The sequence below is a fragment of the Oxyura jamaicensis genome, chromosome 7, assembly GCF_011077185.1.
Source record: "Oxyura jamaicensis isolate SHBP4307 breed ruddy duck chromosome 7, BPBGC_Ojam_1.0, whole genome shotgun sequence".
NCBI classification, from domain to species: Eukaryota; Metazoa; Chordata; class Aves; order Anseriformes; family Anatidae; genus Oxyura; species Oxyura jamaicensis.
Window position 1 is genome coordinate 16991667 of NC_048899.1, and position 20907 is coordinate 17012573.

General features: G+C 49.3%; 1 protein-coding gene and 1 long non-coding RNA gene across 2 annotated transcripts in view; one reads left to right on the forward strand and one right to left on the reverse strand.

Moving 5' to 3' along the window:
* Positions 1-19429, forward strand: LOC118169849. Its single transcript, XR_004752311.1, has 3 exons — positions 1-13; positions 7494-7497; positions 19287-19429. It is a non-coding gene; the product is annotated as an uncharacterized LOC118169849 (long non-coding RNA).
* COL6A1 (collagen type VI alpha 1 chain) overlaps positions 13535-20907 on the reverse strand; it is a 21681-nt gene continuing 14308 nt past the window's right edge. Inside the window, exons 26-34 of the mRNA XM_035331589.1 lie at positions 20851-20886; positions 20198-20234; positions 19713-19721; positions 18720-18853; positions 17719-17828; positions 17276-17459; positions 16912-17086; positions 16357-16386; positions 13535-15581 (exon numbers count right to left, since the gene is read on the reverse strand). Of these exons, the coding sequence (XP_035187480.1) occupies positions 14971-15581; positions 16357-16386; positions 16912-17086; positions 17276-17459; positions 17719-17828; positions 18720-18853; positions 19713-19721; positions 20198-20234; positions 20851-20886 (1326 nt within the window). The 3' untranslated portion in view covers positions 13535-14970. The remainder of the gene's footprint in view (positions 15582-16356; positions 16387-16911; positions 17087-17275; positions 17460-17718; positions 17829-18719; positions 18854-19712; positions 19722-20197; positions 20235-20850; positions 20887-20907) is intronic.

Sequence of the window (20907 nt, forward strand, 5' to 3'; positions counted from 1 at the left end):
ACCTGGCTTCAAGGTCCTCCTACAAAGCAAAGCTAATGGGTCGCATTATTAATATGTTGCTGAGACAAAACAAGCAAATACCCTGCAGAGCAAGTCAGCAATAGAGAGTTACAGAAGACAGCAGCATTGCCACTATTCCCTTGATTCTTTTTTGACAATACCTTAAACCAGCCCAAGAGATCAGGGTCACGAGAAAGTTAAAAGATTTGTGCCAGGGATTTGACATATCCTGTTACCTGTTTAACTGAATGCCCATGTCCTTCATTTGAGCATTAATTTGAACCCAACTTTCAACATCAAACAAAGTAATTTTGATCACCTGCTAATGATAAACAGCATCTTGTGTTTAAACTACTTCTCCTTAAGGCTGCCAGTGGAACATAAATGCTTATCTCCAGTCCAAACAGGCTTGAGATTTTCCAGCTTCAGTGTGTGATAAACAAAATTAACACTGGGGAGGTGAAACTGCAGGCATGCACTCACTCACTTTCTTTGACATACAGCTCCTCATTCTCCCATCTATCCCTCATCCCTCCAGACTCTTACAGCCTCCAGCTACTAGGAAATTCTAAAGAAATGAGCAGAAATGAGTAAGTAGTCTTTCAACATGTGTTTCTTTAAAAATAATCTTCTTGGACGCAGAAAACAGATTTTCATTTTATATTGCTTTCCTCTACATTGCTCTGGCAGTGTAACGGGTCCTGAAATGGTTGGCCTTACCTCCCTGAGTGCCTCTGTGTGCAGCAGCACAACTAGCAGAACTGCATTAAAAACGTGCCTTTTCTCCAGCCCTGGCCCAAGGCCTAAGGAAGTCACAATGTAAATAGGTTGTGCCTATCCTAAAATCGTGGCAGTGATCATGTCAGGCTCAACAGTCTGCATTCAGGAAGAGTTTAAAGGTTTAGCAGTTGAACAGTGCATTAGGTCAGGCCAACATGAACATCCTTCCCAGCAGCCTGCTCATACTTGCGCTCTTCCCTGCCTCATGAAGGCAGAATCAATGTCCTTTCTGTAGGATACCTAAAACTAAAAGGCACTTCTGTGATCATAGTCCACATGCATAGAGGCACAAGGACAAGCACAATGAGAAGGATAAAAGGTAGAAAAGGTCTAGAAAAGGGAAATGGGGAAGGAAGGCTTTGTGGAAGTCACTGGAAACCCTGTGGGGAAATCAGCCTCCCACGTTCCTTCTGGAGAATCCAGATAATTGAAGGCTGTGGGAATGCTTTACAGAAAACCCCAGGCCAGGGGTGATTAAGTTCTCCAGACCTCTCATCAACAACACATGGATCCCATCAAGAGACCGCTGCTTTGGCCGGTGGTGAGCAGAACTCTCCTTGGGGGGGAGGACTGGGGCCTGCCAGCATCTGATAGCAGGAGACAGCAGGGAGCAGTTGGCTTTTACAAAGCCTCTGCCATGTTTCATCTCTACGAGCAAATATCAAGCTCACCTCTGGTCTGGTGTTTTGCTGTTGAAACCCTTGATAAGAGATATAAGCAGCACCAGGTCTGTGTTTGCTGCTCTGCAGCCTTGGTGTAGGTGCTGCAGCCACCGCAGGAACCCCTGTGCACTCCTTGCCCACCAGCAGTGGAGCAGGGATGAGCAACGGAGGTTATGAAGCTCTACGCTTCCTTCCAGACAGTTTGGCCAGACAGGATAACAACATGTGCACACACTCTGTAAAACAACAACCCTCACCCTAGAAAACACTGGAACTAAGAGGGTTACAAGTCTAAACACAGACACATGTCAGTCTCCATCCCTTGTCCCCCGGAGCAGGGTACAGAGCTTACGGTGTAATAAACTCCATCCCTTGCCTGTGCAGAACAGCATCCCGGAACACGACAGCCATCTGAACGTACACCTACTGCACGCTCACTGTGTTGTCCCTCCATGGCAGACACCCCATTAGCTGGAGCAGCAGCATCGGACCACTGCTCCACATGTCCCTCCCCAAGCCTTTCTCCCCTGTGCAGGACAGTGTGGGCCCCAGGACCCCGCTGCATGGTTCCAGCTCTGGTGTTCCAGAGCTGCTGTCGGAGCATCTCCTTGGGGCAGCAGCTGTAGGCATTCCTCTTTTATTTTCCTTCTCTCAAGCTCCCGAAAAAGGAATAATGCACACAGTCTCTGCATCCCAAGACTTGGGGTGAAGGATGCTACATTACAGTGTGATGATTTTAAATGGCTCTCATCTTCTCTTCAAGCGTTGTCATAACACAGGCCAGAAAGCCAAAAGCTATAGACAGGAGTTCATCAACAGGTCCAGGCAGTAATAACACATTTGTTCTTCCCACAGTGGCTCTAATCACAACCAGGTCTCTTCTGGACAGAGGAGCTGAATGCTTTGATTGTAGAGGAATTGGCTCTGGCAAAGATTAGGCTCTTTGGCTGGAAAAAACAATGCTCTGTTTTCAAAAGATTTCTCCAGAAATCAAATATTTCTACAGAATACCTAGAACTTAGCCAAACACTTGAAAGGAAACATTTCAGACATGGAGAGGTTATCCATGGTTAACCTGCTGAAGAGTGGAAGGAGGCAGCTGCCAGTCTAGTGCTCCAGTTCTTGCACCCTTTCTACCTTGCCAGGGTTGGGGAGGGAGTCCCACTCTGCACCAAGCCATGTCTGGCATCTCAGCCCAGGTTTCACTTACTTCGTTTCCACAAAAGTCCATGGAGCAGAAGCAAAAAGCTCAGGGATTTCAGTGCCTAGCTGAAGTTTTGCTTAAGCAAAAGATCAGTGATTTCTCCAGCCCAGTGCTCCAGGTTAGGAAAAGATATATATATTTTTCTCAGTTGTTCTCAGCCCACTGCTACATGAGCAACCACAGCCTCTCTTCCCAGAGACCATCAAGGAGCACACAGGCTTTCCTCCCATTCCCCTCTCGGCTGCTGGTGTGCACAGCCTCGGAGGTCACCTCGGAGGTCTGCCTGCAGGGCTGGGCACAGCACCCAGCTGCTCCTGGTGGCCAGCAGGGACCTGCAGGGCAAATAGCTGCGGCTTTCTCCTTCACAGCATCTCTGAGCCCCAGGCAGGGAAAATACTGATAACAGCAATGACATCCGTGCTCCTGTCACCAGGCGGGCACAGCACCGACTTCTGGCCAAAATGATCCCTCATCAGTCCCTTGAGCCTCCTGGGTGGTGCGCTCCCATAAGAGATGCTTGAAACACGCAGTATGAGCACACGGATCTGGTTTCTTCTAATGTAAATCTATGGCCTCCCTCTTTGGAGACTTTCCATTTGTGTGGAGACTGGAGGCAAAGGGAAATAAAAATCCCCTGCCTTAAATGGAAACATTTGCGAGGAACGGGGTAAGATCAGCTGCCAAGTTAGTTACTGCAGGATGACTAAGCAGCAAAATCAGCACAAGATACTGTACTTTCTGTAAGCTGCTGCTCTTTCACACAGACAAGAAACATGCAGCTCGCCCCTGCTCCTCTCTCCACCCCCGGACACAGCGTGGTGATAGGCATAGGCCTAGCTCTGGCAGAGACCATTCAGGTTTGGAAAGAAAATGAACAAAAATACTCAGATAAGAAAATTATTTTTTGATTCAGCAAAGAGTTCCTTTCAACATTGCATCAAAATCACTTGCTTACTAAATTTCTTCTAACACAGCAGTGAAAACTATCAGGCCTTTATTCACTGAAACAATTTTTTACATATAGGACTTTTCAAATGTTTTGACAGAATAAAGATTTTTTTGACATTTCTAATGGAAATTTTCTGGAAAATATGCCCAAAGTAATACATCTATTTTTACTAATGCAACACATATGTCCTTTCCTGTGGATAACAAGCAATCGCTAGTTAAAGAGCAATAAAAAAAAAACAGTGTTTGTGGGTCAACTTCAGCTGTGAGCACTTCAGTTCCAATTTCACAACTGCACAGTGAACATGTGCTTCAAATCTGGGTCTCAAAATCAATTGAGTGTAAAAAAATGATCAATGTAGGCTTGATTGAGCTATCTGAGCTCACGGAAATACGTGATAACAATTTACCAGAGCTGAATGGTAGCATCTGCTCTTATGATCACAAGTATCCATGCACTTCTGAAACAGACACCATGATGTCCTTCGTAGCCAGTGGTGTGAAATGGGGCTTGTATGAGACAGTTTGTCACCTTCTGGCATGTCTGACAGGGTTCTAGTTGATTTTACTCCAGATATGCTTATTGTCCCTTTTACGGGACGATCCAGACTGATTAGATTAGATGAAGGAGACTTCAATGAAGATAGCGCAAGCTATAGGAAATAAATAATCTCCAAATGACTTACAAATAAAGGCACCTATCCTGGCAGTAGTGCACAGCATTCAGCCAGTATAGCTGACCCAGCAGAGTGCTCCTTTGCTCCTGCACAGTGAAGGAAGAACAGACAACATTAAGCCAGAAGTGTGTCTGAACTGAAGCTTGACGTCACAACACATCACTGCCTTTGGCTTGTGTCCCCCGTGCACCCAGGTTGTTTTCCCCAGAGTCTCTTAAATGTGGGGATCAAGGGGGAGGCATTCAGTTCCTAATTCTCCTACAGCCTTAAGTCATGGTCTTGGGCAAACTTGTAATGTCTGTGTTTTGCAATTCCTCACCAGCAAAATAGCTCCTATAAAGTGTTTATCTCTCTTTTCTTTACCTAATAAAGTCATCAGACATCACAGTCAACAAATATTATACAAACACATTTATTAACTAAACTTGGTTTTGGTATCTTATGGCATTACCTGGAGACCAGACACAAGATAATCAGAAACTACTCTGCTTTCAAAACAGAAGAGTTTGAATTGTGCAATAGCTCCCAGGCAACAAGCACCCTGAGAATTTTGAGGATCCTCACATGGTCATTTCTGTCCTTACGATGCAGGCCAGGCACTTCTGTATTATAGTTTCTCATGGCACATTGTCTCCTCGCATGAATTCTCCTCCCTATGCTAAAGAGGGTATGGAAAGGCTGCCTAGCCAGCACGCTTTTTGCCTTCGGTGCTGGAGTGGTACCTGTTTGTCAGCCAGACGGCATCTGCCAGAGCACCCAGACAGCAGCTGTCGTCAGCTGGGTGACACAGCTCTAGGGATGTGGCAATGCCATAACTGACTCACTGCCTGCTTGTGCAGCGCTTACCATCACAGTGCTCTTTTTGTGTATGTCTTGCCATGTGCATGAGGGGCTTCCCAGACCCTACATGCATAATGTTTTGGGCCTCAGGGAACCCGAATGTACAGGAAGTCCCAAATCCCCTGAGACTATGCAAAAGGAGCAGCTCCGTTTGGGTTGGACAGCACCGCATTCCCAGGGCCAGCCTGCTTGCAAATGAGCTGGACAGACTGCCAGCTTGCACAGCAAAGGGACAGCGTGGGCTGAATCATAAGACACCAACAGAAACTGGAAACCACTGGGATGCAGAGACTCTAGGCCAGGTTGCACGGATCTCACAAGCTCAGAGCACACTCGGCCTCAGAGCAGCATTGCTATCGCTGCATGCAGCCCTCCTCCTGCACTGCGAGGAGCTGCAGGAAGGGGCCTGCGAGACCCAGGGGCGTTGCACGGGGAAATGACGCCAGCTTAGCCTGCTCCCACCTTGCTCCACATGGTCGTCTCCCTCCTTGTTGCCACGGCCAGTAAAACCAACACCAATTTCCTGCGCAAACCAGCCCGGTGTTAAATCTCAGCTGGGTGGCTCGAGGGAGGAGCTGGCTGTTTCATTACGGGAACTAACATTGCTGTATTAACAGGGCAGGGGGAAGGAAAAGGGGCCTGGGACATGTGCCACGCATTGGGTACAAAGTGTTCGGTCAAGCCCATGGAGGGGTTTGCCAGCTGTGCGCCATAAATGACACATCCAGCAGGACCCAGGGGCAGTGCTGGGCTGGCTCATCATGCTGCTACGGCAGGTTTCAGCTCAGCAACCCACCATGTGCTCGTGTCATCCCCCCCCAGACCCCTTTTGATACACTTTTCAAAGGAGCTGTGGGGATCCAGATGGGAGGCGTCCAGCCGCCCTCAGCTACGTGCGTGCCCGGCGCTTCCACGCTGGCCAGAAAAGCTGACGGCCTGATCTTTATCCAGGACTGGCTTGCCCTAGAAAATCAGAAAAGCAACATGCTGTTTTTACAAGCTGCCTTTAAAAAATTTCATGTACTTCAGGTCCCATGGAAAACATCATATGTAGCTGTGTTTTGTTCTCATATTAAGCAAGACATAATAGTATATGCAGGGATAATTTTATTGCCAGAGGTACTATCAGAAGCCCAGAATCCTCAGGAGCACTCTGGGCTTAATTTCCCATTTATGCAGAAATACATGTGACTTGGATGGAGCAGCTGAGGACCTGGATTCTTTAGGGCAAGAGAGGGATTTGTGGGGATTTCAGAAGCTATTGACAAGCTCTTTGAGCTAATATCCATGTGTATGAAGGTCTGAACTGCTGTCTATAACAGAGCCAGGAGAGAAACCCCAGCCAGAACCTGACAGAGATGCCTTTTCTCCAGGCTGATAGAGCAGTGAGGAGCTGGGTTCTAGGTGCTAACCTGGCACACTTATTCCTGCACTGCTTGCTTTGTCCTATGCCATGAAATATGGTCTCAGTCTGACTGCAAGAGATGCATTTGTGCTGTTGCAGAAAGCCCTTCGTGGTTTACAGTAGTGCCTGGGGTTTGAGGTGCCAGGAGGAGCCAATCCCCCTGCCCTGCCACAGGAAAAGCTTGTTTCTGAAAAGCTGGGAGGACACGGAGGAGCCTTTCCCCCCACACATAAGGCAAGGAGGGATAAACAACAAGACTTCAGAGGTTCCCAGCCGACAGGGAGCAGCCTCAGGGAAAAGAAAAGCTGCCGGGCAGCAGGGAAGGTGCTGAGATCACCCAGAGAAAGGACAGGCTCTCCCAGGGAGGGAGCTTCAGCAGGATGGGGGCTTTGCCATCCTGCAGGGGAGGCCCACGCAGGCAGTGGCTGCGGGTGCCTGTCCCAGGTGTGTGCCTGCTTTGGGGCTCCCTGCTCGCTGTATTTCATTTCACAGCTGCGCCTTGCCGTGCAGGTCTGCGGGGTGCGGGTGCATTCCTGTGCACACAGCTGCGTGGTCTGGCAGCTCCAGATCTCTTCGGCTCCTTTCTGTGGAAGGATGCATTTTATTTGCTCTTGTCAAGCACCTCCTGGCCTTGCCTCTGTGACTGTGAGCAGTATTAGGCATGTATTTTCTGGGATACCAGCTCAGATTTCAACCTTCAGCTTAGAAAATGATTTGTTGCTGGCTGTGATAAGCTTGTTACTGAAGATGGATAACTGAGTGTAGCCTATTGATCCACATGTAAACCAGAGGTTGCCTTCCACAGCTTGCTTGGGCCAGTTAATTGTTTCAAAGCTGCCTGTATACAGACAACTTGTGCCTTAATGCCTTTCCAGTCTCTAGGACAACATTGCAAAACAGACGTCTCGAGGATCTCACTTTTCCTTGCCAGAAGTCGAGTTTGGGTTATTAAGTCATTACACAGGGTCTTGGAAAAGCTTTGTCCTGTCCCTGCAAGACCATGGAGGCAGCCAGGGACACGGGTGAACTGACTGACAGACAACCATGGGCTCACCTTTTTGGGTAGAGATCTCAGAATTAAACAATCACCATGTAACTAACACATGGGCTGGCCACGTATGAAAGGCTGGCCATGCAGACTGCTCAACAAGATGCAAAAACTGCCCCGGACAGACCCAGGAGCAGGGAGGAAGGTGGAAAAGGCTTTGGCTCTGTGAACAAGAACTGGGTGCCTAGGTTGTGAGAGAAAAATGAAAACACAAGCAAGAGAATTTGGCTGGCAAATGACTCTGAAATAGAAAGGGGAAGGTGATCCCCACTCCTTCAGTGGAGAGGATGAGAAGTAACAGATGAAACGGCAGCAAGAGATATTTAGGTTGGACACTCGGACGTGGTTGCCAAAAGTAGCAATGGCTGCACTACTTGCGGTGCTGTAAACAGCAGCCGTGACTTGCTCCAGAAGAGATTGCCTACAAATGCAGTAACATCTCCGTGTTTGGAGCTCTTTAAGATTGGTCAAACCACCCATCTGACAGGGGAACAAATATGCAGTCTGTGTGGCAAAACATACCTTAAAGTTAGAAAATGAGCTAAATGACCTCTAAAAGTTTCTTCATGGTTTATTTCTAGGTGCTTCTGTGACTAATGAAACCAAGGTTTGGTGAGGCACTAGCTGCTATTTGGCTTTCTGACCGTGAAAAACAGATTTTAGGCAAGGTCTTAAGCCCGTGGCTATACCAGGACTGCTAAAACATGTGCTTTATGAAACCAGTTCAGATGATGGTGTCAGGAGGATGGCTTCCCAAGTGTTTTTTTTTTTTTTTTTTTTTTTTTTTTTTTTTTCCCAATGGAAAACTTACTCTGGTTTCTTGCAGTTTCTGGGAGGTTTCTTCATTGTGTGCCCCCGCTGTGTCTGGAGAGCTGACGGGCTTTCATTTTCTGCTTGTTCCAAATACTCCATTCAAACCGTCATCGCAGCCAGTCCTGCCTCTTCTCACAGGAGCTAACATTTGTGTTGTTCACACTCTGGGCAGATCTGTTGTTGGGGGATGTGAAAACACCTGGCAGGAGGTGCCTCCTAATAATGAAAGGACTTGATGTAAAATGCATCAGTATCTTTGTACCATAATTTTTTTTGACCATTTTATTGTACAGGACCAGTTTAGGACTTAGATTCTTTGTGCCCAAGACAAAAAATACTTGTCAATGCATTGGAATTTCCCGTGGGTTGGAAATTCTGATTTTTTTCTCCTTCAGCTCTTCTTGGCATCACCACACCAACCTGACTGTCACTGTGCAGCATCCCAGCAGCAAGACAGACAGAAAACACGCTGTGCAACTTGGCTGAGCAGGGAGGAATCTCTGCGGCTGGTGTCTGACATGAGGAGAGAGCCTCATGTGAGTGCTAATGTCATGTTTCAGGGACATGGAGAAATTGCGAGCTTACAAGTGTTGCGATTTTCAAGGAATCCAGAAAAGAGACCAGTGGGGTGCAGATGTGACCAAGAAGTCGTGCTCCATGAGGGCAAAGGAGCTGTGAAACAGTACAGCAGCCAGGCGCCATTTCTGCTATAGCAAACAGAGGCTCAGTTCGTTGCCATTTTGACACTAATCCAAAGGAGTGTCCAAAGCAGGTTTCTTGGCTCCAGGACACAGTCAGAGGGCAGCACAGTCTGTGCCTGTGTTACAGGCGAAAAAGGACTGTAACACGAAACACTAACTCATCTTATTTCAAGAAATAATTAATCTCCCTCCCCCCCCCCCCCTTTTTTTTTTCTGCGCAGAAAAAAGTACTATAACCAAAAATTGTCCTTGGCCAGAAAAGAATAAGAAATGTCTCCAGAAGCATAGCAGGGGTAGGATGCGTCTGCACTGCCTCCAGCTTCTGTTATTTCATTCTTATTCCCTTTTAATATATTACTATCAAGAAGAGATTCCCCAGCTGCTTTTTGTGCTTTGTTCAGCAGCTTGCATGTTAAACACCAACATTTCCAGTGGGGTGAATGACAAAGACAAGCAGTGTTTCCTGCGGGTGCCTGCAGCAATGGGTGGGATGGGGACTGATGCGCTGCTGAGACAGGCCAATGGAGTGGCCGCAGCCATGTCTCATGGGATAAGTTGTGCCATGCATTTTGTTTCCCGCTGGAAAGGCAGTGTAGCTGTCGCAGTGTGCTTCACAGAAGGTTTGAAGGCCCTCAGGTCTCCAGGACTTCTCTCAGCTGCTCCTGTGTGCCAGCAACGCCCTGGGTCCACAGCACCTCTCAGCAGAGTGTAGCACTTCCAGGGGGGTTTGCCTTATGGCAGGGTTAGCAGGTAGATGAAACTGAGCACTTGCATACCAAGCTGCGTGCAATTACTAAGCAGAATGAGAAGTTTGCTAGCAACAGCTCTAGCTTCTGCAGAATTAGATGTTTTGATAGCTCCTTTTGCCAAATTTCTGTTTATGAACTGATTTTCCTCACCCCCAAAGATACACAAGTGTGAGAAACTGAAGCAGAAAGACCAAAATAAATAAATAAATAAATAAATAAACAGCAAAAATTATTCTTTTCAGAGGTATATCTACAGTCCTCTGGAGTCCTCTCTTTTCTTCTTGGAGAGGCAACTGCTGGGCCAGCTGGCTGTGGCTTCCCTCCTGCCATATGCCCTCCAGAGCTTTTCATTGCCACAAGTCCCAAGAGCACTTCTCCAGCTTGCTGTGGGTGATGCAGGTACTAGGCCGATGTGACAGATTATTTCTGAAAAAAAAAAAAAAGTAGGGAAAGCTGTGCACCCAGCCTGATCTCCTGACAGACAGTGAGGATGTAATTTGAGGAGAAAAACCCTGGCAGAGCATGCTTATTGCTTGCTTCTTGCCTGTAAGCTTGGCTACAGGCAAGCAAGGAAGACACTGTGAAGAGCCAATCCAAGATTCATTGTTTACCTAATTAACATCTTCTCAGCCTAACCAGAACACTACAAGCAACTAATTTAGTCCAGTTACAGATATTTATAATACAAATGACTTAATTCTCGATGGGAATTAGCAGTAGCTGAAACTGCAGTAGGCAAGTCTCCCAGAGCCACGCCACGGGATGTTCCTGCATCCCGTGCATTGCTAGGGGAGGGAGGCCATCAGCTTCTCAGGTCCTTTACCTGGAGAAGGACGGTGATGGTACTGTGTGCTGGGGGCATGTCTTCCTCCATGGTCTTGAGTTCACTCAGAATCTCTTTTGTGTGTCAGTCCTGTATTTCTTAATGGGTTACAGCCGTTCCTCTACTCTTTGCTCACAGGCTTACATGGTCGAGGGCCATGCAATTGGACAAACACAAAACAAAACTCAAACTAAAACACGTTTGGGAATAATATAGTTAAAACAAGCCCCAAAACACAGGATAAGCAAGAGGCATTTGAATATTTGAACATTCAGTTATTTTGCTATAGGCTAGACAATGGTCCTTTGCTCCCTCGATGAATTGTAGGCACTGAAATAGCTATTAAATAATTTTAAATAAGCAGTTCAAAATCATCCTAGAGTAGATACTTATTGTCATACAGCTTGAGGTCCTGCGCCAGCATCATTAACAGCAATTTGGCTGAGCTACAGGGCTGCAGGCTGTGGGAAGAGTTGCCCTGACAGGCCTGTGAAATGGTCTCAAACCACTGGCAGCAAGGAAGGAGCAGATAAGCCCATGGAGAAGAGGAATCCTTTGCAAGGACTGTTCTTAGGAGTGATAAAACTTCTGCAGCTGGCTGCACCAACCTCAAGGCCTGTTTGCAATCTCCCCCCCCTCTACTTTCTGCTCTGTCCTTTAGGATTGCAGCCCTGTGCTGTCCCAGCCTGCTGTGCTGCTGGGATTTTTTCATGTGTTTTTTTTTTTTTGGAGGGGAACGTGTTTCAGGAGTCCCATCAGACTGATACAGCAGCCTCGGAGATGCCCTCCTCCTCAAGCCATCATCTTCCCACGAAGGGCTGTGAATCAGCATTGCCTCAAATGAGGAGTGTTTAGTCAGAGAAAAACACAGAAATGTGGCCCAAATTGTGTCGTTGTTACATAAACCCCCTTGCTGAACATCTGGAGAACATCTGAAGTTTAACAAAGCAGGCCTGCAGGCAGAAGCATTTTTGACCTTCCCTGTAATGGAAGCATAAAAAATGAGAATGAAAGAATGGGAGTAAATATAACCAGAAATAGAAGACAAAATGGGCCCTGCATATAGGGGCCAGCTCTGGCTCAAACACTTGACGAGGGCTCCTGCATTCCTGCCTGGGCATCACACAAGCGTGGGGAGAGAGAAGGCAACGGACATAAATGCCACACATTGGGTGCTGCTGGAAAATCCTTGCTGGTCCCTGTTTTCTGGGGAAGCCAGCTTCCCGCCAGGTCCTGCTTAAAATGGAGCTTCTTCTGGACAAATGGCAACTTAAAGGAAATGCTCAGATTTTCTCATGGGAAAATTGACAAACAATACCGAGACTTGGAAACCGACAGTTTTTGCTGGTTTGGGATTTTCTTCCACGTTTCATAAAAGTGAAGAAGCAAGGGCATGGTTAAGGGTGAAAAGAAGCTCATGGAAGCAGGAAAAATCCCTCCTGCCACCCTTTATTTTTTCAGCTTAAAGCAGACAAAGTGTTGCAACCAGCCCAAGAGCGAGTATTCCCCAGCTTTTCCTAGGTGTCTCTTGCATTCCTGCATTTCATGTGGCCTGGGGGACAGGGGTGCCACAAAGTCTCTCTGAGCATCCCTCGGGATGAGGGGCAGCCTCGTCCCCTTCCCCACCGCCCGCAGCCTGCCGCCGTGGCTGCGGCCGAGCATGTGGTTCCTATTAGTGCAGGGAGGGAGCCCGAGGGGGAGGTCAGGCCTTTCCCAGCCCCCAGCTCTGCTCCTGTTCTGGTCCCTGGTGCTGGCTCCTGCCCACCCTCTGCTCTGACCGCCCCCCCAGCCAGCTCCACGGGCAGCGGTGGGTAGGTGATCCGGTCTCTGTACCCTGCTCCCCTCCTTTGCCAGTGAATCACTCAGAGGATGGCGGCAGGCCTCAAGGAATACTTCTGCAACAATAGCAGCCTTTATTAGTGCAGACGTGAAGGCTTTTTTCCTAGTGTTCTGGGGAGAGGATGGCGGGACATCTGATACAAATGCCTCCAGAGAGAGGGCACCATGCAAAACGCAGCCACGCCTGGAGCCTCCCCAGAGGTGCTCCTCAGAGTTTCCAGCTGCGACCAAGGTGTGCCCAGTGCTGCCAGGGACCCTGCACACATCAGCCGAGGTGCTTGGCCAAAAGAGGACATGGCTGAGGGGAGAATGTGAGACGAGGGAGGGAGCAAGGCAGAGCCTCTCTGCTGCAGAAACATGATGTGAATGCAGCCCAGTGCCTGGGGAGCAAGTGGCTTTGTGTGCATGCGAAAAGAAAGGTCACAATGAGCCCCCAGGACATACAGCTGTCCCCAAGACAGGCACATTTCAGAGCTGTTTTTGGCTGTAAAAGAAATGTTTAGGGAGCACCAAGGCTGGTAAAGCTGGATGAGATGTTCAATACCTTCACCACAAGCCCTGTCTGTCGAGCAGAGTCCCCACCCGCCTGGAAAATGAGGCACTAAGGATAGACCCCAAACAAGGAGAAAGCAAACACAAATTACTTCTTCACCTGATGGTCTCCATCTCTGCACCAGCGAGGAATGGTCTGCTGGAAAATGATAGCAAGCTGTGCGGTTTAGGAACAGGCTGTGATACGTCCCAGAACACATTGCAACCAGAAGCAGCAGCACTTCCCTGCTTCCAGAGCTCAGTACTTTTCTATACCATTTTCAAACGCACTAATTCACAGATCAAAATAATCCACAAGATTTCCCAAATCCATAGCATTCAATAACATCCAAATTTGTGATGTAAAAGCAATACATCTTTTCTCTTTTGTCCTATATAATTTCTTGTGAGAAGTTCTGCTGAAGTCCTTCCAGGTCACAGCAGCCCCTGTTTCACTGAGTGGCTTTAAAACCATTCAAGAGCTTCTGAAATTCAAGACAGACAAGCTTCCAACAAGACTGTGGAAAACAATTTATTTGACAAATTTCTGAAGTGGACAAATTTAGTAAAACACAGGCATAAAATAAAAGTAACTTGTACAATGGATTTCTGGATACAAAATAAAGAGTTTGGGATGTCAATACCTGGCAATCACTGTTGCTTTCTCAGAAGCGCATGAATTCATAGCGAGAGCACCAACAGAAGCACTGAACAAAATCTCACCCAGCCAAACCACATCTTCAGTGCAGCTGTGGAAACAACTGTGTAAACACCAAGGGCCCACATCACCCATGTAGTGATAGCACCTTTGTCAGTATGTCTGTAGGGTGTGATTCAAAGCCCCTGGCAGATAATGGCAGCCTTTCCCTTGACTCAGCTGGGCTGTGGAGTAGGCCCTAATTCAATATATAGTACAGCTAGTGGGTTTCCCTAGGGCCTAGGTGTCTAACGCCTAGATGGTCCTACAGAAACAGTACGCCCACAGGGAGCTCGCTGGGAATTAGACAGCTTGGCACCTTTGAAAAATAAAAATCCCACTAACTGGGCTCAGAGAGATTTTCCAGCATGGAGTTTGGACCATAACGCAAGTCATCAGGTTACTTATGAGGTTCCTGGTTTCACTGTAGGACCATGAAACTAGTTAGTGAAGGAGCGCGGTTCTGTAGCTTTTTCGTGGGTCCCCCCCTCCCCAGTGGCTGCTGTGCACCTTTCTCTCAGCCAATGCCCAGACCCCTGCTCTGGATGGGACTGTCAGCGCTGAGGTGGGCTCCACCACTCATCTTCAGCCCATCCCTGGGGGTCTGTGTCCCATCCCATGGCACAGGAGGTGCTTGGAGATGCTTCCATCACCACCTAGTGTGCGGGTGGCTCAGGTAACAAAGTCCAGCCCTTCCCACCCTCAGGGGAGATGTGAATCACGCTTGCCAGCTGAGACAACGATCCCCTCTCAAAGCCTGCTGAAGTGCTGAAGCATGGCCTTAGGTTAGGACCATTGTGAGCTGGGCAAGCGCTCAGCTGACATATGAATGAAAGAGGCAAATGAAGAAAAAAAAACTATCTAAAAAGGACATGATCAACCTTGCAAGACCAAGCAAGTCCTTAGTGGTGCAACATTCCTCATCCTGGTTCTTTTTTTGGCAAAAAACAGTGGGATGAGTTTGCTTTTGGTGGGGCTTATTGCTAGGTGTACTGGTGTTTGCCAGCTGCAGGGAGCAAGGCATGGGCAGTCACAGGGCAGGGAAGCAGCTTGAGGCTAAGAAGAAGTGCAGATGAAGAAGCAGATGGAGAAGGAAGGGGACTGTGCAGACAGGCTGTGGCACGACAGCTATCTGAATAGACACGAGTTCCTCAGGTCGGTCAAGAATACTGTTAATTTTTTGGCTTTTGTTGTTTTTCATGTTTAGGTGAGAGAGAAGCAGGCACGGCACTGGTAGAAACCCATGTGGCTGCTCAGTTAACAGCTATCTTCCTGGAGACAGTTTGGTAGAAGACGCCGCGCAGCAGGGAGGTGTAGTCGGGCACGCGGAACAGGTGGCGCTCCCCGTAGGCAACGTCATAGTCTGCGCTCTTCCCTGTGACCAGGACACGGACATTGGGCTCGTTGACTTGGCTGCCCACGGCCAGCACGTAGAGCTCAATACCAGCCCGCTGAACCTCCTGCACAGTCCTCTCGATGGCCCTCGCGGTGATCCCCTGAGAGTTGCCGTCAGAAAACACCAGCACCTTCTTCTTTGCCCCAGGACGGGAAGAGCGCTGGTACAGCCCCATGATGTACTCCAGAGCAGCATTGACGTCTGTGGCATCGTTCATGAACTCCATGTTGTCGATGGCTTTGGCAATGACCGTGTAGTTACGCTGAAACGGGACTTCGACCTTCTGCTGGGTTCTCCCGCTGTACTGGACCACCGCGACGCGCACAGAGTCTTCGGCCGGCTTGCTGGCCTCCAGGAACCGCTCTGCCAGCCGCTTCACAAAACTCTTGGTTGTCTCGAAGTTCTTGCTCCCCACGCTGGTGGAGCTGTCCACCAGCAGCATGATGTCCGCCAGGTTGGTGAAGGTGACTGCGTGGGGACAGACCCATGGTTTGTTACGCTGCTCTTCTCCTCCCACCTCTTCCCATGGGAAGCCGGTGTAGTCACCAGCTGTCTCACACACTTCCTGCTTTGCTAGACTTAGGAAATCCCCAGCCTGTGGGGATTTGCTGCCTTGGTTTTCCCTACCCCAATGGTCTCCTACACTTGTCCTTTTACCCCTTCATTCCTTCTTTTATTTGGTTTATGGCAGGCTGCATTCCCAGGTACTTATCTGGCTTAGATAATCTAGTGACTCTTGTTATTTAATTCAGCGGATGTTTTCCTTGACTTACACTGTCCCTTCTTGGAGAACCATGTCCTCTACTGAGGCTGGCCTGTTTCCATGATGAGTCTAAGGATTGTATATGCTTCTGACTTTGAGATGTATCTGTCTACATTCCTCCCTTTTCAACCACCTTTCCCAAATATCCTGCCACAGTGCTGATTTTCCTGTGTGCTCCTCCTGCCGCATCACAATAGATTTCATTACTTGCCTCATCTAAAGCTTGCAAGGTCTAAATCTGGCATGGGCTCCAGTTCCAGGCCTGAGGCACCCGAGAAACCATTGTCCAGGCTTTTCTCACCCCTGTCCCCCGGGTGTTTGGGCTGGGATGTCCACGAGAGACCCTCTGCATGCCTGGCAATGTTTGCTCCCACAGCAGAGCCCAGACTCTGCATTCCTATGCACACCAGTTGCCAATTCCCACACCACAGCACCCCCAAGGCCTTTGTGTGCTTTATGGCATGAAGAGCAGGTACTCACTTGGGCAGGTGTAGTCCGGACATTTCTTCTCTGTTAAGAAAATTAAAGAGTAATGTTAACAGCTCACCTAGGAAAATTGCTTCTTCTGTAGCTCAACTTCCCACAGAGCCAGAGTAGGGAAAAATGCTCACCTCGGTTGCAGCCACATTGTGCAAGGAGTTGTGCAAAGCTTGTGTGTGCACCAGAGAGTGCAGAGGTACATGCTTGAAAAATGCTGTGGACAGAGATGTCCTGCAGCAGGTGAGGACTTTGATATGGCTGCAAAGTGTTCTGAGACATGAGACATCCTTACTGCTCATTAACTAAACCTTGAACATAATTCTCTTCCCTCAATACCTGAGTACAGCTTGAGAGCATGACCAGGGGAAAGCAGGGAGGTCAGCTTTCATCCCTCACTCTTTGGCTTCCACAACCCTCATTATGGTCCTTATTGCCTCCAGCCAGAGGCCTACTGCTTCTGCAGCTTTCTAGGGCTGAGGAGCAAGACCTGGGACAACAGCCTGGGGCCATGGCATCCTGCACACCCAGCTGCCCCCATATGGGGTTTTCACCCACCTCGACAGACGTACGAGGTGATGTTCTGCAAGAAGGAGTCATCCAGGAGCTCGGCGTAGTTGTCCCTCTGAATGGACAGTCCTTGTTTTCTAGGCATGCCTAAACAAGCGATGTCGTTCAGTTGATCTGGGTTCGGGTTGTTCCGGAAAATGTCGCCTATCCCGAGGGAAACCACCTGCAGGAAAGTTAGAGTCTAATGCATCCATAGTCCTGAATGCCCTTCACTGCATGAGACAGCTTCTAGTGACACGTGTCCTCCCTGCCCTGTCTTGGGTAGCAAAGGCGTGGAGACCCCCGGGGAGCCTGCACTACTCTGATGCATGGCCTGTTCCCCGCCAGCCCCGCCGTGCCACCATGCCCTTACCGGAGTGACCTCGCACAGGGAGGTCAGTGGGGTACGGTCCCGCAGCGTGTCCGAGCGTCCATCCGTGATGACGATGGCCACGTTGTTGTTGGAGGTGAACCTCCGCAGCAGGTTCTCCTTGCTGAACTGCAGGGCTTCTCCCGTGTGGGTGCCCCCAGCTATCCACTTCAGGTTCTTGACTGCCCTGCAAGCACAGACACCAGTGAGCCTGCCATCGCGCCGCATGGATATCACAGGGACAGCTGGGAACATGCATATCGCTGACACACCAACATGCTTACAAGGCAGGGCAAAATCCTGCCTGCATGGGGCAGCACAACCTACAAAGCCACCATCCACTACCTCCCACTAGAACATTCAGCATCCTTGCATTTGCAGGTGGTGCTGGCCTGGAGATGGAGGATGGGACATGTGCACGGTGCACCAAGGCCCTTCAGACTCACTGTTTGAGCGCCCCGATGTTGTCTATGTTGGCATCCCCCATGGCCACCAGCTCCTGCGTGTTGTTGTGGCTGTACTGCACAACGCCCACTCGGGACTCCCCGGGTTCAAACTGTTGGAGAGAAACAGAAGCCACTTAGGGCCAGGTACCTGCAGGGCCCCTGGAGGGCTCAGAAACCTGCTGATAGTTTCATGCTCAATGTCCTCACGGTGGGCACTGCTGCTGCTCCTCAGGGGCTATACTTATTCCAGACAGGAGCCCCTACAGGAGCAGATGCAGGTGGGGCCCAGTGAAACAAGACCCCAGACCAGGTTTCCCATCTCGGTGGTCTCAACACAAGCCATTGGCTATGCTGGCTGCCTAGGAATAGAACTTTTCTTTTTTTTTTTAAAAAAAAAAAAAAAAAAAAAAAAAAAAGCAAACATGCTTTTCTTCTTCAATAGTAGTTTTTCTGCCCAGCACTAATGTTTCAGGCTTTTTACTGGTTCCTTACCAGCCAGAAACCCGCGTCACCCAAAGATATGTCCGAGAGCAGGTCGTCATGTATTTACAGCCCATGTGCTATGGATCACTCTTTTGGGCTGCAAAAATACCTTTTACTAACGTACTGAACTGGCAACCTTAACTGAAACCTGGGGGCAGGCAAGGCTGCCTGAGGGCTACAACACCTCATGTGTGATCTACTCCAGCCACCTGAAATGCTCATTGGAACAAGGAAGAGACCAAGAAACTGATTGATTGGGCAAACAGTGAGCTGTCTGTTCCAGGGCACAGAGGAATAATTCATAGCTGCCACAGAGTCTTGCTGCTCAGAGAGGGTGAAACACATGTATTTTGGGACAACAAATTCTGCAAACTCTTCTTACAAATCTGAGAGGAATCGAGACCCACCCTGTTTATGTGCTTGAAGCTGAGCCTTGTGGAGGCTCTTCCGGAGGCATCTCCCTGTTTTTCCAAGTACAGTGAAAAATAAATGTATCCAGCACTCGGAGGAAATCTCACCTTTACGCGCTCATCCTTGCTTAGGCGGTCAATGACTTTGATGATGAAATCCTTGGCAATCTGGAAATTCTGCAGGCCAATGCTCTCTGAGCTATCCAACACAAAGAGGAGGTCGACGGGACCGCACGTGCACTCTGCAGCAAAGCACAGGCATGGAAAGGCTTGTGGTTCCTCTCTGAGCTGCCCTCAGAGCAGCGTGCTTTGCAAGGGGGCATGCCCAAGCAAGGAGCTGATGTCTGCTGTTAGTCCTGAGTGCACCCACCAAAGCCCAGTGCAAAATTAAGTGGCAAAATAGCTGCATAGGAGCTTTGAGAATCAGTTTAGTAGTTTTTCCATTTACTTTTTCTCAGCACTGGTTGTAAGACACGTAACATTGCCAAGCTGTGAGTACCCATAAAACGCCCAGTAACTATTTCCAAAACCCGTTTCCTCAGAAGCCTCCTCACTCCTTCCACTTGCCCAGCCCAGGAGGACAGAGGTGACACTGGTGGGCTGGAGGAGGCTGACTCAGCTTGCTCTCCCCTCTTGCCTGTGGCTGAAGGACATCATGCACTCTGGAACTTCAAGCTTTTGGCTTGCAAACCCTACCCATGCAGACAGTATCATGGAAAAAAAAAAAAAAAAAAAAAAAAGGCACATTTCTCTGCAAACCAGCGTGGGATTTGGGAGAAAGCAGCAGAGCTGGATCCACACCATGCCCTGAACTGACTTCCCTCCCCACTGCAGAAAGGGTGGAGAACATCTGCCTGCAGCCTTGCTGGCACAGGGCACCTCCACAGCCGTTCTCCATGGCTGTAGGACCAGCCACAGCAGCCTTTGGAGGGGGGGCTTACTGCCTTCCCCTGCCTCCCTCCTGCTCAGCCCTCCTGGGCTCCCGCCATCCCTCCACCGCACGAGGCAAGGAAAGGGGAAAAGGCAAGGGAAAGGGAGAGGAGGAAGCAAGGAGAAGCGCTAGCAAACATTTGCAGAACAACTTTGCCAAGTAACACTCACCACAGCAAGCTAGAGGAGGAGGAAGAGAAAGAGACCATTAAAATGTTGCAGATGAAGATTTTTCACACACTAATGCAGACTGCAGGTCTGTGTTTCTGCAACACAGATTATCCAGGCTCCTGCTCGTTCATGGAGGTTTCCCTCCTGCTTGGCATGCCCAGATCTGTCTCCTGTTTCAGGTCATGATGCCTGACCCAAAACACTGCACAAGGCAGAGCTGTTTCTGCACACACAACTGTATTCTTACTTAAACAAATCCTGGAGGGACTGAGTAAATTGTTAGAGTGTAGAGCTCACATCCAGTCCCCTAAGCACCCTGTGCTGTTCCAGCACTTCATTACTAGCCAAGGGCTGGGACCCCCCTGCGGCAAGTCCCAGCTGCAGCTCCCCCATGGCAGGACACGGGGGGCTTGGGGTCCTTGGGTGTCACCCCTCAGCCAGCGAGGAGCCAAGCAGGGCAGGGGGAGCAGCACAGGGATACTCACAGCACATCTTCATGATGATGTCCAAGATTTCACATTCCTGAAAACAGAGAAAACTCTTTGTGTATCGGCAGAGGCAGCTGCCTGGCCCCCGAGTGCTGCTGCCCACTGCCCCTGCTGTTGCTGTGTGCCTTCAGAGCAGATCCTGGTCTGGGAACTAGTGATGTGCAAGTGGGGCTGCTCCTCTTGGAGCAGACGAGGGCAAGGCTTTGCCAGCAGTGAAGTGCACCCATTACACTGCCTGTGCAGAAGTTGCATGGAAAGTCCTGGCTCACCACCCAGCTTGCTGGACCTTTCCTCCATCCGTGGTGGTTGCTCTCGTTATGAGCTTACCACAAGGTGGGGAGACCTGAGTCCTGGTGACACCATGGTCAGAGCATGTCCTTGCTCGGTGGGCAAACATCACAGCATTCAAAGCAAAGAGGAAGGGCCAAACTGGGAATAATACCAGTCTTCCCACTTCTGTGGGAGCTGAAGTTTTCACACTGCAGAGGGAACTCACTGGTCATGGAAAGGAGGAAATCTGGCCAGCGAGCCTCACTAGGACAGTGACAGGGGCAGCCACCACCCCGCCGGGGAGCACAAGGCTCCCCCACAGCGGTCTCCAGAAGCACAGACCCAGCAAGCAAGCAGTGCCCTGATCCTGTCCCACTTACATCTGGTCCTGGAGGTCCCACAGGTCCGGGCGGTCCCTGTCAAACAGAAGCATTAAG